Source organism: Falco biarmicus, chromosome W (assembly GCF_023638135.1).
Source record: "Falco biarmicus isolate bFalBia1 chromosome W, bFalBia1.pri, whole genome shotgun sequence".
Taxonomy (NCBI): Eukaryota; Metazoa; Chordata; class Aves; order Falconiformes; family Falconidae; genus Falco; species Falco biarmicus.
In genome coordinates this window covers 12,985,326-13,001,873 of record NC_079310.1, presented here as the reverse complement: position 1 = coordinate 13,001,873, position 16,548 = coordinate 12,985,326, and the positions used below count along the sequence as shown (strand labels likewise).

At 39.6% G+C, this 16,548-nt stretch overlaps 1 protein-coding gene across 1 annotated transcript in view; it reads left to right on the top strand.

The window, feature by feature from the left end:
- PIK3C3 (phosphatidylinositol 3-kinase catalytic subunit type 3) overlaps nt 1-16,548 on the top strand; it is a 93,896-nt gene that overhangs the window by 10,513 nt on the left and 66,835 nt on the right. Inside the window, 7 exon segments of the mRNA XM_056323533.1 lie at nt 5,672-5,743; nt 6,830-6,934; nt 7,257-7,349; nt 7,997-8,075; nt 8,078-8,166; nt 9,495-9,649; nt 15,762-15,849. Coding sequence (XP_056179508.1) covers nt 5,672-5,743; nt 6,830-6,934; nt 7,257-7,349; nt 7,997-8,075; nt 8,078-8,166; nt 9,495-9,649; nt 15,762-15,849 — 681 coding nt within the window.

The following is a 16,548-nucleotide window of genomic DNA, read 5'->3' as shown; positions in this document are numbered from 1 at the left end:
TTGCCTTTTAAAATTTTCAACCTGTTTAGATTCATAGGAAGTCAGAAAGTTACTGAATAATGCAGCTTTATGGGAAAGAGAAAGAAGGTAGAGAAAGAGACAGGAGACCTGTTGAGATCAGAGGCACTAACTGTAAGCAGCATCTATTCTGAGAATTAAAAAAATCTGTGATTCCGAATGCAGATTTTTAATAAAATGGATTACAAACATTTCTGTGTATGTGACAACATTACCAGTTGATCTGGACAGAAGAACTGGGATCTAATCTAAGATTCTTGAAGAAGGTAGTGAAAAATACAGTAATAAATTGCAAAAAGCAGGATTCCACCAAAAGTACTCTGAGGAGACACAGATCAGAATCTACCTCAACTGTATGATCTATTGCAAGTTAAAGCTTGTGAATCTTTAGAAAAACTGCTTAAATGCTATTATTCTAGCCCTTTTGAATTAAGGTGTTACTGAGTATCTGGAACTACTACAAACAGTAGTCTTAGAATTTAACAGAGATGCCACTGCATGAGAAGTTACGGTTGTTTTTCAAATTGCTGTGGTCATAACAAAAATGAGTGGCTGTTTGAGAATTTTTTTAAGCCCTTGTAAGAGCTGTGTCTTGCAGACAAGGTATATAAATAGTACATGGGGATGTCCATGCGCTGTCCAGGTATCTCATGTAGTGGTAGCTGCCTTTGTAATGCTTCTGGAGGAAGTAGCAGATCTACTTGGGACTCTAGTGTCTCCTCCCACAGTCTGAGGCAAATGTGGGGTGTGTTTAGGGGGATGAAGTTTTGTTGTGGATTTTTTTTTACTTTCTTATTTGTTTTTGTGGTTTTTGTTTGCTTTTTCTTTTTTTGAGGGTGAGGGTGTTGTGGGGGAGGTTGGTGGTTTGGTTTTTGTGGGGTTTTTTTTCCTATTTTTTTAGTTTTGTGGTGGATTTTGGTAATTTTGATGAAACTGTGCCTTAGGCAGATGTGTAGGTTAGCTTTTTAGTATTTCTTTTAGCTGACTGTAGTTGACAATGGGACTCTCCCCACCCTTCCAAGTCTTTTTGCCTTTAGAAGGGCTAGTTTCATAGCACTTGTATACACTTATTCTAGAACCAGCTATTGCAGAGGACCTTCCGATTACAAAACTCCCTTGTGTTACAAAACAGAATGAAACCTACAATGTGTCAGATTCCTCCGTGAAACAAAGTAACTTACTTTAGTGGGAATCAAGGAAATATTTTTCTGGGGAGCATAATGGAATATGATCAAAATACTGAAACATTTTACTAACCATTTTTACATTAGTGTACTTTTCACAGGTTCAAACTGATGAACATGACTACTGTGTGGCTTTGTGTCCTGTTGATTGTTTTAATTTTTATAGCTAAATGTGACATTCCTAAAAATTATTTCTTTCCCTTAGCTTACCTCCAGAAACCTCCCATTATAGATGAATTATTCCTGATTTACACATAATACTTTTTTGTCATCGTTATGTTTTTTCAGATGGGCAAGGTGTGGGAAAGAAGGTCCAGACTTCAAGCATGCATCTCTCTTTTAACAGATGTTTCTGAAGCATGTTAAAAGTGCATGGAACAAAATAACTATGAATTGGTTGCTCTTGTGGAAATGAAGTAATTGAATGTGTAATAGTACATATTAAAGCTATACCTAACTGAGGTTTGAGGGATTTGTTGTTACAAAGTAGCTTTTCAACAAGTTCTTGACCCTTGTCTGGCAGCAGTAGGAAACTACTTAAATTAATGCCCATCTTCTCAGTTTTGTCATGCTTCCAATTACAGCATACATTATACATATCTGGCATCATCAGTCCAGTACATTGAGTCTAATGAAAGCGGGTTCTGTTGTCAACTGCCTGTGACCGATATTCGAAGTGGAGATTACTTGTCACAGTTTTCTTGATAAACTTGTTTTCAAGTGTTTACGAAGAACTAGCCTGTTAAACAGTGGCGGATAGAATTTGAGATTCTTTCACTCAGCGTTCAATTACAATGAAGTGGCAGTGGCTTTTTCCGTGTTCTCTGTGAACTTAATTTTAATACAGCATTCAAGATGTGAAGGATAGCGGTCTGCTATTAACGAGAGCATCGCTTCTGGTTCTATGTTTAGGCAAAAATTCAGTGTGATTTTCCAAGTGAAAATAACACCAGCATTTATCATTAGTGTTTTTTTGTGCAGATTTCAAGTGGAACCGTTGTTCGAATGAATAAACTGATTGCACTGCTGCATCTAGTTTATTTATTTTTTTTTTAAAATAAGAAAGTCTGACTATCAAAGCCTTTTTCATGGCTTAAAAGAAAGAAAAAATAGTGTCTATAGCATTGGAGGTCTGGTTTTGGTGGGGTTTTTTTGTGTGGGAGAAGTTAGATCCCATTGGCATTACTTGAAATGATGTTTTGACTAAAGAATAAGATACATAGAACCTCCTTCTTTATTGATGTTGTGAAACGGATTTTCAGGAGAGTCAGAACAACCTTGCTGATTCAGAATAGTCTTCAAATTTTATAGACTTTTTAAAACGGGCTCTACATACATACTAACCTTAACGTAGTGAAATACCTCTAAAGCTCTGTAAGGTAGTAGTATTAAGCAAGTTAATACTTTGTAGTATTCATGCTGCTTTTGTTTCCCAGTGGCAAAATAGCTGGTCATCTCAGGTTCTGGCTCTGCTAGCAAGTAGTGCAGCCAAGAGGAGCAGATTTACAGAGTGAAGGGGTTGCTGAAGGCCCAGCGTCTGCACTGTATTTTATGCTTGGGACTAGATTTAATCAAGTCCCATGAGCTTGAATGACTGTTGACAGTGGGAAGTTACTAGGTATTGCTAAAAGTTCCCAGATGTGAACTAAAGCTCACTGGATGAAGATGATCAGGAGAGACACTTCAAAAGCACCCACCTGACCAGATTCTAATGCTAATTTAGTATTGACCTTCAGTTGTGGTGTAGTAAGTTTGTGTGGCCAGGGTCACAGTGATCCATGTGATGCTTTCCAGGTATGAGGAGAATTAGAGCTGCGTGTTAATCTAATCTGAGGGCAAGTTAAACAATTGACATCTTTCACAGGTAAACTAATGGCATTGTCCTTTCTTGAGGATTTCGTTAAACTGTTCTGAAAATGTTGTTAATCCTTGATACTGTAACTTGTCCCACCAATGCTTGGCAAAATTTGGTTTCATAGCAAGTTTTGCTTCGAGCTTGCAGCTTTGTTCTAGAATGTAATAAAATGGAGGAAAGTTTTCCTAGTTCTTAAGCTGAGTAACTAGAGCTTTTGAGCTTGGTTTGTCAGCATAATCTATGTTTGACGAGTTTAAAGAACAGTCATTATAATATTTCTTTTGAAAGGTTAAAAAGAAGATGGCAGTGATGAGTTCAGAAATCATTCTTCTGTCACTAGTTTTGTAAAAATTCCCTAGTCTTTGGTTTAGAGGGTATTATAAACATTTTGACATGAGGCACTGGAAGACTGCATTTTTTTAGTTTTGTAAGTAAGCAAATTTTTGGCAACTGTACTTTTGTCATTCTGATCCTTGTAAGTTCTGAGTTGGTAATAGGTGTCATAGGCTTTTGATTGTGGGGTAGGTGTCCCATGTTTAGCAGCCTAAAAGATTTATCAGACTCCTCTTTTACAGCTATTTTATCTGAATCTTTTCACTGTGAGAAAGTGTATATAGGGATATAGATGTTAGAAACAGTTTGGTAGACATTAGAACATTTATTGGTTGCTAAAGAATCTACTCCTGTGTCAAGTTTTTTCCTACAGTGTTGTTATGCGAAGGGTCTAAACAGTGGAAACTTGTTTGTCACTGGGGTATTGGTAATTTGTTGTTTTATAGAGGTTAAATCAAATTGCAGCCTTATTATGTTTTTCATTAGGACGATAACCAATTAGTAGATAGAAATTGGTCTGTCATCTCTTGTCATCAGATGTGTTTTAATTTCAGAAGGATTACACACACAGATTTATTTTTTTTAATGCAGTTTGACTTTGTAAAACTAGTATAATGTGATCTGAAGGTTCTGTCTGAGGTGGCAAAGGTTTTAGTACAATGAATGCTGATCTGTCACTGTGGCTTCAACTAAGTTCAGGCTACTTTTACAGTGATACATTAGTATTTTGTTATAATTGAAATACTTTGGGAGTACTGTTAGATTAAAGCTAAGCTTAGTATTGAGGCAGTATGCTTTTAAAACAGGGAAACTGTAAGCAAACGTCCTCTTTCTCCTTATCAGTGTTTGCATGCATACTTTATTTAAAGACTAATGGAAAAAGCAATCCTCCTCACGTTCTGAGATCATCAGCCACAGCCAGATTGTAGGTAGATTTCCTTTAACTTGGAGCGATGTGTGTGTAGTTATTGTCATTATTTTGACTGTAAAATTGTTACTTCAGAAAGGCATAGGGACACTAAGAAATGCAGTAGAAGTGTCTTCCTGAATGTGGATTTTAATAAGAAGAAACCTTTTACTGTAGTCAGCAACACTAAATTTATGTAGCTAGGAAAAAAAAAAAAAAAAAAGGTTTCTTCTGAAAGGTTAATGGCAATGTTCACTCCTGTGTCTTGTTGGTGATGAATAATTTTGTTACTCCTTTTGATACAAGCCCCTCAGTCTTTTATAATTTTCGGAGATAACTTTCAAAGCAAAACCATCCCAATAGGCATATTTGGTTGGAAAAGTAGGAGGGGAAAAAAAAAAAGAGGGCGAGGGCAGAAGCAAAACCTCAAGTTATTTCAAAACTTATGTTGTTGAGGAAGATGTTGATACGTCAAAAAGGCTTTTTTTCTGAGCTGTAATTTACTCCAGAATAAATGAGAACAAACCAAGTATAAATATGCCATAGCACATATGCTGCTGTTGTCGTGGTTTTTCTGTTTTACTGTTTTATACTGTCTTTTAAATGAAATGTTCTTCTGTATATAATGTCAATTAATGTTTAATTACACTTCTAAGGTAAAAAATCCCAACCAGACAAGACCTGAACTGCTGGGTATGACTGGAAGATGGAAACAGTGTTGCTGTTCTTGGCCTGTTGTGACAGGCTTTGTATTTTTTTCTTTGTGCCTGGTTCAAACAGGCTTTTAGCTTCTCCTTTCCCTTATGTATGCAGCAGCAGGTTAGACTCCCCTAAGGAAAATTAGCAGGCTCCTGTCATACTGCTCCGGAGCATGACAGCACAAACTTTTAGAAGAGACTGTCACATTCCATGTGGAACCTGTATACAGACACACGTATATCTTCATAAATTAATCTCTCTTAAACTATTAGGAGATATTTTCTGCATCATGGTTGTTATTTCTAGGAAGTGGTTTATTTCCAGTGGAAATATGGGCGCTGATTTGGTTTCTCTTTGTGCTGCCAGAGGATGCATGTAATAATTAAGGCAAATTTCTCCACACACCTGTGTGCCAGCATGGTAGTGAGTTGCCAAGCTGCATCTCCTCAGATGAACTTTCATTTGTCTTCCCAAATTTTTGTCATCTGGCAAAACTAACAAGACAAAGAATCCATTTCTTATTTTCTGTTTTCCCCTTTATAACTTAAAAAGTGAGCAAGGTGTAGTTGCATCATTCTTTTAATGTAGCATAATTCACAATGCATTAATATGAAATGTTATTTTTTTTCCTAAAACTTTAGATGTTTAATAGACTTTTAACTTTTTGTCATTCAGGATGGTGATGAGTCATCTCCAATTTTAACAAGTTCTGAAATTGTTAAGATTCCAGATCCCCAGATGTCTATGGTAAGCATGCTCCATGTAATGCAATTTGTATTATAGTGGTTTGTTTTTTTTTTGTTGAAGTTTCCCTAAATGCAGATGAAAGCTTGCCTATATTGCTGTCTTCAGTATTTTAAAATTCCAGTGGAAAGATGTATTTGACCACTTGAGAAATGTCAGTGGGTTTGAATTTTAAAGTTGTTTTTCTGAAGTTGCTAGATTAAAATATAAGAATTGATTTCATGTTTACATTCATCTCTTCCTTTCCATATCTAATGTGCTTGCTTCTGAGATGTAGGGAAGCCAGGAGGGGGAACTGTTGGCAAAAGAGGTCAGAGGGTGGCAATAAAGGTAAGAGGGAGTTGAAAAAGAGAGATTTAGAGGATGGTGCAGTAACTCTTGGTCACTTTGTTAAAATATTTTCTCCCTACACTCTCTTGTATGTTGTTTTTCCATGTAGACAGTGCCTAAGTACAGTTCTAGAAAAGATTTCCATTATTATGGATGCCAATTCAGTGGGACTGGTATTGGCAGCTTTGGGAACCTTAATGTAAGTGGGCTTCTACTGGTGACACTGTTTGAGCACTGTGTAATCTAACACTGCAAGAGCAAGTCTGACTGCTGAAAACTGCCTTGGCTGCTGAAATCTTGTTGACACTGTGGCTCCTACTGTTGCTAACATGATATTAACAGTGGGAAAACTTTTTGAGATGTTTTTCTTGCATACAAAGCTTTATACTGCAAACATCATCTTAAGTAATGTTTATAAAGTGGCTAGCACGTAAGTACTGAGAAATCATGGATGTGTTGACTGAAACGCTTACATTTTGCAGCAATTCACCAAAAGGCAAAGCAGGGTTTTTAAATTTTGTGAAGTAAAAAACCAAACCAAAACCTCAAAATTCCAAACAACCCTCCTCATATTATTGAAGATTTTTCTAAAATAACCACAAAAAAACCAATCCAGAAGACACCGTAGTTTTAGATGTGATTTTAATTGCCATGCATTTTTCAAGATACTGATAAGTCTTTGCTAGATGGTTTCATTTCAGTAGTAATTTTCTTTGGAGTTTGAGTATTTATAAGTGCTAACTTGCCCTCTGAATTTAGAAGAACTTAGTAGAAAGCAAACATCACAAGCTTGCTCGAAGTTTAAGGAGTGGACCTTCTGATCATGATCTGAAGCCTAATGCAGCTACGCGAGATCAGCTTAATGTAAGTCAGTCATATGAAGGCTAAATTAAATTTTATTAGGTAGGTTGGTCTTAATATATGGTGAAAATTTAAGGAAAACACAGTTCATTTCAGTTTATAGAAAGTTATTAATGAAGAAATGTTGTAATCAACCACATAACCATGGTTATGCATCTCCATGATAGCATGAGAACTTTGCACAGTTGGAAAGATATTTTTTTTTTTTTCCCCTAGCTATTTTTGTGTGTTGTCAGTGTTGTGCTTTGTCACAGTGTAGTCTGTTAACTTGTTGATTATGCCTGTTCATGCTTTTCAGCTCACTTTCTGACTATGTATCTAATAGATCATAGTGAGTTACCCACCAACAAAGCAGCTAACATACGAGGAACAAGATCTAGTCTGGAAATTCAGATACTACCTTACTAATCAGGAGAAGGTAAGTTGAATGATTTGAGTGGACTTATTTTTGCAAGAGGTGCTTCATCAGGCACTTGTTCTACAACATCCTGTCCTTGCAGAGATACAGAGCTTCAGTGTCTTAGAAGCTACTCAAGATTATTTTAAACTTATGTTACTGTTCTAAAAATTAGTGACTGTTTTTTCCTCTTAAATCGTGTGAACTGGCTGTTACTACAGCAGTCTTTCTACAAATACTGGCTGTCCGCTTAAAATACCAGTATTGCCAATGTTGTCTTCAGCAAAGAAAAAATATGAGAGAAGCTTCTTCACCCGTTTTAGACAAGGGATAGCATTACCAGGATAAGTAGCACCACACCAAAAGTCCAAGTAAATTGAATAAATAATTCCCCAGCAACAGGCATTTTTTATGTAGTGGTAATTGTGGTAGAGCAGTAACCGCTGACTTTACATTTTACTTAGAAGCCAACTTCGCTGCAGGTTTTCTGGGACATGTTAAAACAATCCAGTATTGTATTGCCACTTAAATCAATAAGGCCTCCCAGGTCTGTGTTTATGTATGTATAGTCTGAATCTAGTTCTAAGTAAAGTGAAACACTTAATTTCTGAAATCATTTGTTCAGCTTGGATTTTCACTGATGAATTGTCCAATCTCTTTCTATTTAGGCCTTGACAAAATTCTTAAAATGTGTCAACTGGGACCTACCACAAGAGGCAAAGCAAGCACTGGAGCTATTGGGCAAGTGGAAGACTCTCTAGAACTTCTGTCGTCTCACTTCACCAACCCAACAGTTCGGTGCTATGCCGTTGCCAGGCTTCAACAGGCTGATGATGAAGTATTCATTGGTCTGTGGGTACATGTGAAGTTAGCTGATGTCACAATTTTTAGTCTCATTGAGTACTTTTGAAATGTTTGCTATTTTTTAAGACATTTAAGTGAATAACATTGATGGAATAAAAAATTATCACTATGATGCTATGTACTAGAAGTTCTTTATGGAGCAAAGTCTTCATGTTATTAACTGGCCCTCATTGATAATTGCTTTAGTGTGACCAGCCAGTGATAGCTGATTTTGACAAACAAAGTAAACCAACCATATATTCTCCCCAGAAACCAGTGATAAATTTGGAATGGTAACCTCCATAAAAGTGCTCTGAACTTAAATAGTCTTCTAAAAGATTTCTAACAAATCCGCCTGGTAAATTGAAGCAGTATATCATCATACTCTTTTGCTAAAGAAAGCGAGTAGAAAAGCATCTGTGGAAATAAGGTGTTTCTAATTGTATACTGATTAGAATATGATGAGCTGTGATTTATGAGTGGAATCCACTTATTAGATGCTAATCTGTTAAATTTTAATAATTTATTTTCTTTTGACAATAAAAAAAAACCCCAACTTTGAATGCATTTCCGTAACTCTTGAATCCTTGGCAATCAATAGAGTTTAAAATAGGGAGCATAAATATATCAAATTTTTGCAAGCCTACCTCAATAGACAAGGTCATACTACTTTGACTTTAAAAATGTACTTTTTATAAAACATTTGAAGGGAACTAAACAGAACAAAATGAATAGTCGAGGGAACAACTTCATTATAAACAGCAAGTGAATAAAATTCTATTCTTCAATCTAAAATAGATCAGATGTGGGTTTCAAGGATCCCCAGCTACACAAGGTATTAAAAAAACCCCAAAACTTCATAAGAGAGATGAGAATCTGAATTACTGGTACCATGGTCTAGATTTTATGCTTGAATTTTCTTTTTGGAGCGACAAACTTAAAGGTTTATGTTGTGGACACTGGAAGCAAGTAGGGCAGCTTAACTAAAGAGAACTTTCATAATCGCATTTGAATTTGTACTTAATTAGCACTTACTACCTTTGAGTAACAAAAAAGTAGTAGTGTAGTAACTCAGTATTTTTTGCGAGTCAAAATCCATCCTACATGAATTTTTCTACTGTATATTGCTTGCTAGAGAGACCCCAATTCCTGATCTCTAGGTCACTGTATTGTAGGTCACTAAACCCTAAGTTTTTCTATCAATTAGAATTTTCAAAACATGGTTTTCATATGGTCCTAGCCAGCTTTAACTGACCCCCTCAACTAATTTTGTGTTGGTTTTTGCTTTGTTTATTTTGTTTGCTTTTTTCTTTCCTTCATGAGGATTTGCTGATGTATCTGCTACAGTTAGTCCAGGCACTGAAATATGAAAACTTTGATGACATAAAGAATGGACTGGAACCTAGCAAGAGGGACTGTCAAGGTTCGATGTCAGAAAGCATGACAACATCTGGAACTAATGGTGCTGAAATAGACAGGTAAGAAGCTTAGATTTCCAGTAGAAAAGCAGAAACATGTAACATTTTAAGCCCTCAAATTCTTTCTCCTTTTTAGTAACCATTGCATATGCAGCATCCTATTTTATAATCCCAAGTGGTGACATAAAATTAAAAAATTAACCCCTGAGGTTTCATGGAATGTATTTCCTGACTACAGATAGTTTAGAGCAAACATTCTTAATCTTGAAGTTGTGGCCTTGACCTTACTGCATGAAAGGCAGACAACTTCTGGAGAGCACAGGAAAAACACTGGCATTGCTTCTTTCTGTCCTTGCAAAAGTTAGGATGTCTTCACTGAAATTGTATGAGGCTCCACTTCCAAATTCATCAAATAATATGTATGGATAACTGGCTAGCTGAAAAAGGTCACATAGACATAGTCCAGCTGGCTGGACGAAAATGCACATCGCACTCAGCTTATCTGAAGTAAAGCAAAAATACACTGTCTTTGGCTGTCCTTGTTACACAATAACAGGAAGATTTTGGTGGGAAAAGAATGTTGCAGGTGGGAACCGATAACTACAGAAGAGAAACTAGGGGCGGGCTTGATATTTAGGCAACTAACCAATAATGAGCTTAACTTTTGTAATGTGTATGAGCTAATTATAAGAAGGCATAAAAGGTGACTGTAAGGGACGATAAACGAAGTCTGCTGATCACTCATATTGAGTGACTGTGTCTTCCCTCCGTCACAACAAATGGCGCCCGAACAGGGACCCTAGAGAGGGCTGAACCTGCGAGCCACGGTTCGACGGAGATTCGGGTACCGGTGCTGAAAGCAGCGCAGGAGGCGGAAGGGCACAGTCCCCATGCCCGGGAGCACCTACAGAGGGTCCCGCCGGCCACGCGTCGCCGAAGTCTCGCAAAGGCTGCAACAGCGCTGACGACGGTATGGAGGGACAAGCGACGTATGATTTGCTCAAATGCTTTTTAGAAAAGCGGAGCGTTCAGGACATAGATTGTAAAAAGGAATTACCCAGGTTATTAGCGTATGGGGTAGCGAGGGGTCATTTTGGGAATCCGGATACGTTTTTCGAGCATGCAGAGTGGCGTAATTATGGGGACACAGTGTTTGCCGAAGTAATAGCCGACAATAAAACAGCCAAAAAACAGATGAAACCATGGCAAGCTGTCACTAATGCCCTTTTGCAACATCGAGCCGAACAGAGAGCGGCTGCTGCTGCCTCTGAGCGACTGGGAGTTGCAAGCGGGACTGCAGTAGCCGCACGGCAGGGGGAATTGGCTTCCCCCCCCCCCGATTGCCCGTTGCCTCCCTCGGTGCGTATGCTGACGGTTCAGCAGGGGGCTGCGGGGAGGTGGGAACAGATGCCCTTCCCGTCGCCGCCCTCTTCGAATCCCTCAGCCCCTCCGTCGGGGAATGATGACGTAAGCGAGGAGATAGAGCGTAAAACCCCCGTAGAGAGTAGGGAATGTACGAATCCTTTTGCAGAATGTCTTCAGGTTGCCCAAAATAGGCAAAAGGTCTGGAAGCAGATGGCAGAAAGCGCTATGCTTGAGGGTGAACGCGATTTTGCCGCGGGAATCGTGCATGAGGCTTTCCCGGTCACGTATTCACAGCCAGATGCGCAGGGGAATATCACGGTTTCTATCACTAACTTAGATTGGAAGTTATTAACTCAGCTACGGGCTACGGTGAGTGAGTCAGGTTTGAAAGGGGAACCCACCAGGCAAATGTTAGATTATATTTGGGGAACTAATATCTTACTCCCGAGTGACATCCGCAGTATAATGAAGTTAATCTTGAGCCAACATCAGCAGCTTCTGTTTAACGCTCATTGGCAGGCTGCTTGTCAGGAATCGATAGCAGTGGTTAGACAGCCAGGGGACCTGCTGCATGGGGTTACTCTACAGGAGCTGATGGGTTTAGGACCCTATTTTTGAACTGAAGCTCAGGCACTGATGGGACCGGATAAGGCAAAGGAAGCGATGAGGCTAGCTAGACTAGCGCTTGACCGTATAAAGGAACCTGGGGGAATCCCTTCATATATGGGAATCAAGCAGGGAAGAGAGAAGCCATTTGGGTTATTTATCGATCGGGTAGCAAACACCATACAGGCGGCTGGGGTGCAAGACTATCTCAAAGGCTCCATTTTAAAGCAGTGTGCCATACAGAATTGTAACCCAGCCACACGTAACATCCTAGCTATGCTACCAGGGACATGGACCATAGAAGAAGCTTTGGAAAGAATGGCACAAGTGCCGGTCGGGCCCCAGGCTATGTTGGTCGAGGCAATAAAAGAACTAGTGAGTGCTTTAAAAGAGCAGGCGCAGGCTACCCAAAGTCAGGTCTTGGCAGCCCTTGCTCCTTTGCAAGCCTTTGCTGGGCGATCAAATGCCCGCGGCCCATCTCGTCTACGGTGCTTCCATTGCGGTGTCACCGGACACGTGAGATGGGACTGCAATGTCAACTCTGTATGGTGTCGAAACTGCCGCTCAGACACTCACAACGAAGCTGCTTGTCGTCGATCGGGAAACGGGCGACCCAGCGGGAAGAGCCGCCCCGCGCCGACACAGAAATCGGCTGCTTGCCCACAAAAACAGGTTTTAACAGAACAACTCAAGCATAGAGGCTTGGTAGTAGCACCCGAAAAGGTGCAAGAATCAAGCCCCTGGAAGTATCTGGGGTGGCGCATTACTGATACAACAATTCAGCCTCAAAAGTTGTCACTCCACCTGGATATCCAAACCCTTCACGACGCCCAACGACTGCTCGGTGATCTGCAATGGCTCCGACCTGTAGTGGGCATCCCCAATGAACTATTAAATCAACTACGCCCCCTGTTGAGAGGGACAGATCCCTCAACCCCAGTACAGCTTACTGAACAGCAAGAACAAACGTTACAACAAATAGCTTCAATGGTGACTACGCGCTCCACGCATCGGCGTGTTGTAGGGTTACCCATCGATTTGACTATCTTATGTGGCACTCAGTACCTCATGGGTGCTCTAACACAGCAATAAATAAAAGCAGGGGAGAAAGGGGAGTACACCACCATCGTATTGGAATGGATAGCTCCCCCGCTGCAACCACGACGCACAATACAAGACAAAATTTCTACGCTGTCGGCGCTGATCAAGAAAGGTTGCTGTCGTATCTTACAGGTGGATGGCACTCCTCCTGGCACGATATGGGTGCCGATGAGACAGATCGACTTGGAGTGGTACTTGCAGAACTCCGAGGAACTGCAGGCTGCATTACTCCACGATGGAGCAGCGATAATAGTGAAACCACTCCCATCGCCCATCCTGTCGTGGATGGAGAACATGGGCTGGATTGTTAAGCCGAAGCCATCCAGCCAGCCTATCCCGCACGCTCTCACGGCCTTTACTGATGCGGGTTGACGCTCTAGGACCGCTGCCATAACGTGGAAAGACGAGCAAGGGTGGCAACACCAAATTCTACAAGCGCAGCCAAAGGATTCCCTACAGACGCTAGAACTCTTTGCAGTGGTCTGGACATTTATTAGATGGAGAGATGTCCCACTGAAGGTAGTCACAGATTCTCTCTATGTTGCCGGCATAGTCAGCTGGATTGAAGATGCAAGCGTGTGTGATTTAAAGAAACAGCGCTTGACAGAACTGCTTGTGAGCTTGCAGCTTGCAATCACACAGAGATCGGAATCGTATGCGGTGATCCATATCTGAAGCCACCAGTGGGAAGAAGGCCTCGGAGAGGGCAATGCTCGAGCTGATCGTCTCGTCGCAATTGCTACTGAACCCCCATTAGCACCACATTGTCGAGCCCGAGAAGCCCATTTGATCTTCCATCAAAACGCGAAGGGGCTGGCACGAGCCTACAAACTCTCTATGGAGGAGGCTCGGGCCATTGTGAAGGCTTGCCCTATATGTAGTCACCATAACTCAGGCTTAGGGCTCGGTTGCGGGGTCAACCCGCGACGACTAAAGTCTAATGATGTTTGGCAGATGGATGTTACTCATGTTCCTGCATTCGGTCGATTGAAATATGTGCATGTTACTATAGACACCTATAGCCATATGTTATGGGCCACACCACAGCCCGGGGAAAAGGTCCGGGACGTGCGCTGGCAATTTAACTAGTTGCTTTGCTGTTTTAGGGGTGCCTATTACTATTCAAACTGATAACGGTCCTGCATATGGTAGCGGATTACTTAAACACTTTATGCAAATGTGGAATATTAAACATGTTACTGCAATCCCTCATTCTCCAACTGGACAAGCAATCGTAGAGCGGGCTAACGGGACGCTAAAACGTTATATAGAAAAGTTCAAAGAGATTCAGGATGTAAGAGAAAGGGTAGAGAAGGCTCTTTTTGTGCTTAATCTTTTGCGTGTATTTGGGGACAGTAATGAGCCGCCTATAACAAGGCACCACGCTGGCTCAGAACCCCCCAGGCCACCACACATGAAAGTACTGTATAAGGATGCAAAACCAGGACAATGGGTAGGTCCTGGGGAGGTGATTTATGTGGGGCGTGGTTATGTCTGTATTTCTACCGATTCAGGCACTATTTGGGTTCCCAGCCGTTGGGTAAAACCTGCTGTAGAGCATGCTGGAGGAGCTCGACGCGAGAACGCTGCTTCGCCTGCACCTTGCGATAGGCCCTGTTCTGGAACCTATTCGACATCTGTTCCGATCCCACATACAGGGGACCACGCGTGAAAAACTCGAACTTTTGACAGCAAAGATACAATCTCATAGCAAACGGGATTATTATTTTTGATCATTATTGTAATAGTTTTAGTAGTGCTTAGCTGTGTATTTTCCTGTGTTAAAACGCTGTTATTGAAAATGGTCAACCAAGCCTATGTCGCCCAAAATAAAAACAGGGGAATTGTGGATAACTGGCTAGCTGAAAAAGGTCACATAGACATAGTCCAGCTGGCTGGACGAAAATGCACATCGCTCTCAGCTTATCTGAAGTAAAGCAAAAATACACTGTCTTTGGCTGTCCTTGTTACACAATAACAGGAAGATCGCGGTGGGAAAAGAATGTCGCAGGTGGGAACAGATAACTACAGAAGAGAAACTAGGGGCGGGCTTGGTATTTAGGCAACTAACCAATAATGAGCTTAACTTCTGTAATATGTATGAGCTAATTATAACAAGGCATAAAAGGTGACTGTAAGGGACGATAAACGAAGTCTGCTGATCACTCATATTGAGTGACTGTGTCTTCCCTCCGTCGCGACAAATATGGATCTAAAAGTCCAATCTGTCTGAAATGGAAATAGATTTCTTCCTGCTCCTGTAAAAGAAGGTGTAGAGAGAGTTCTGTGCATGTAAAAGAGCTGACGGAGCACAATTTTTATTCTTGCAGGAATCCAAAAGAAAGACTGAAATATCTAATTAATACAGTATTGAGCAAAGTGTAAACAAACCTGGTTAACTGAATTCTCCTGTGAATATTTAATACAAATTTCCAGGATTTTTAGTTTTAAGCTTCAGTGTTTAATCACTTGTATCGTTAGGGTTTATTTTAGTATTACAAGTGTACTGCTTCTATTGATCTTGCTACTAAGCTGTAGAGTGGGTGTCCTGGCATGTATGGTGTATTTGAGGCTGCAGCAACACTTAGACATTAGTAGAGCTGTCTGATTACTTCCTTTCAGGTAAATTTACTGTCTGATAATTTCTTCTTGCAAGCATTGGGTTTGTCTACTGTTATGTGTAATTGCGTTACAGAGATGAGTGCTTGCAGGTGTTGTGTAGTAGCAAATTCATCTTAATAACATTTAAAAAAGCTTATCCTGAAAATGCAGATTTGCTAAGTTCCCATCTATGTCTGCTTTTTTTTTGTGGAAGATGAAACAAAATGCTGAGTTTGGTGTAAGTGAATGTCCTTCACAGCCATAAACTATGTGGCAATCAAGGCACAGATTTTTGCCGTTTTTAGGAACTACAGCTGTCAAAATTGCTGTTCATGCAGTTTGTTCTGAAACAGAATTGAGATACTATCTTCAAAGATACTTCTAGTTTTCTGAATTTATTATGTTGTAGAAATGAAACGCATTGCTATTTTCATGCATGCCCCCTTCCCCTCAAGCAAGAACTTTGAATCATGCCAGTTACATGTTTTCCTTTATGTAGTTCCCAGATCATGAGTCCTATTCCACCTGTTTCCTCACTGCCTCTTACTTCTAAGACAAAGGAGCTTGCAGACAATGAAAACCTTGATGTAAGTCAAATGCTTTACCTTCTGTTTTTCATACATTTTTTTTTTTTAGTGACCTGGTACTGGTTTTAGGTTTTGTTTGTGACTATTTTAAATCTTTGTACTGTATCTTGCTGAATGAAGAATATAAATGTAAACTAAACATTAAGAAAATAATAGCTTATCTGCATTTTTGTTTTCAGATTTGTTTTCAGATTTGTTTTCAGATTTGTTTTCAGATTTGTTTTCAGATTTGTTTTCAGATTTGTTTTCAGATTTGTTTTCAGATTTGTTTTCAGATTTGTTTTCAGATTTGTTTTCAGATTTGTTTTCAGATTTGTTTTCAGATTTGTTTTCAGATTTGTTTTCAGATTTGTTTTCAGATTTGTTTTCAGATTTGTTTTCAGATTTGTTTTCAGATTTGTTTTCAGATTTGTTTTCAGATTTGTTTTCAGATTTGTTTTCAGATTTGTTTTCAGATTTGTTTTCAGATTTGTTTTCAGATTTGTTTTCAGATTTGTTTTCAGATTTGTTTTCAGATTTGTTTTCAGATTTGTTTTCAGATTTGTTTTCAGATTTGTTTTCAGATTTGTTTTCAGATTTGTTTTCAGATTTGTTTTCAGATTTGTTTTCAGATTTGTTTTCAGATTTGTTTTCAGATTTGTTTTCAGATTTGTTTTCAGATTTGTTTTCAGATTTGTTTTCAGATTTGTTTTCAGATTT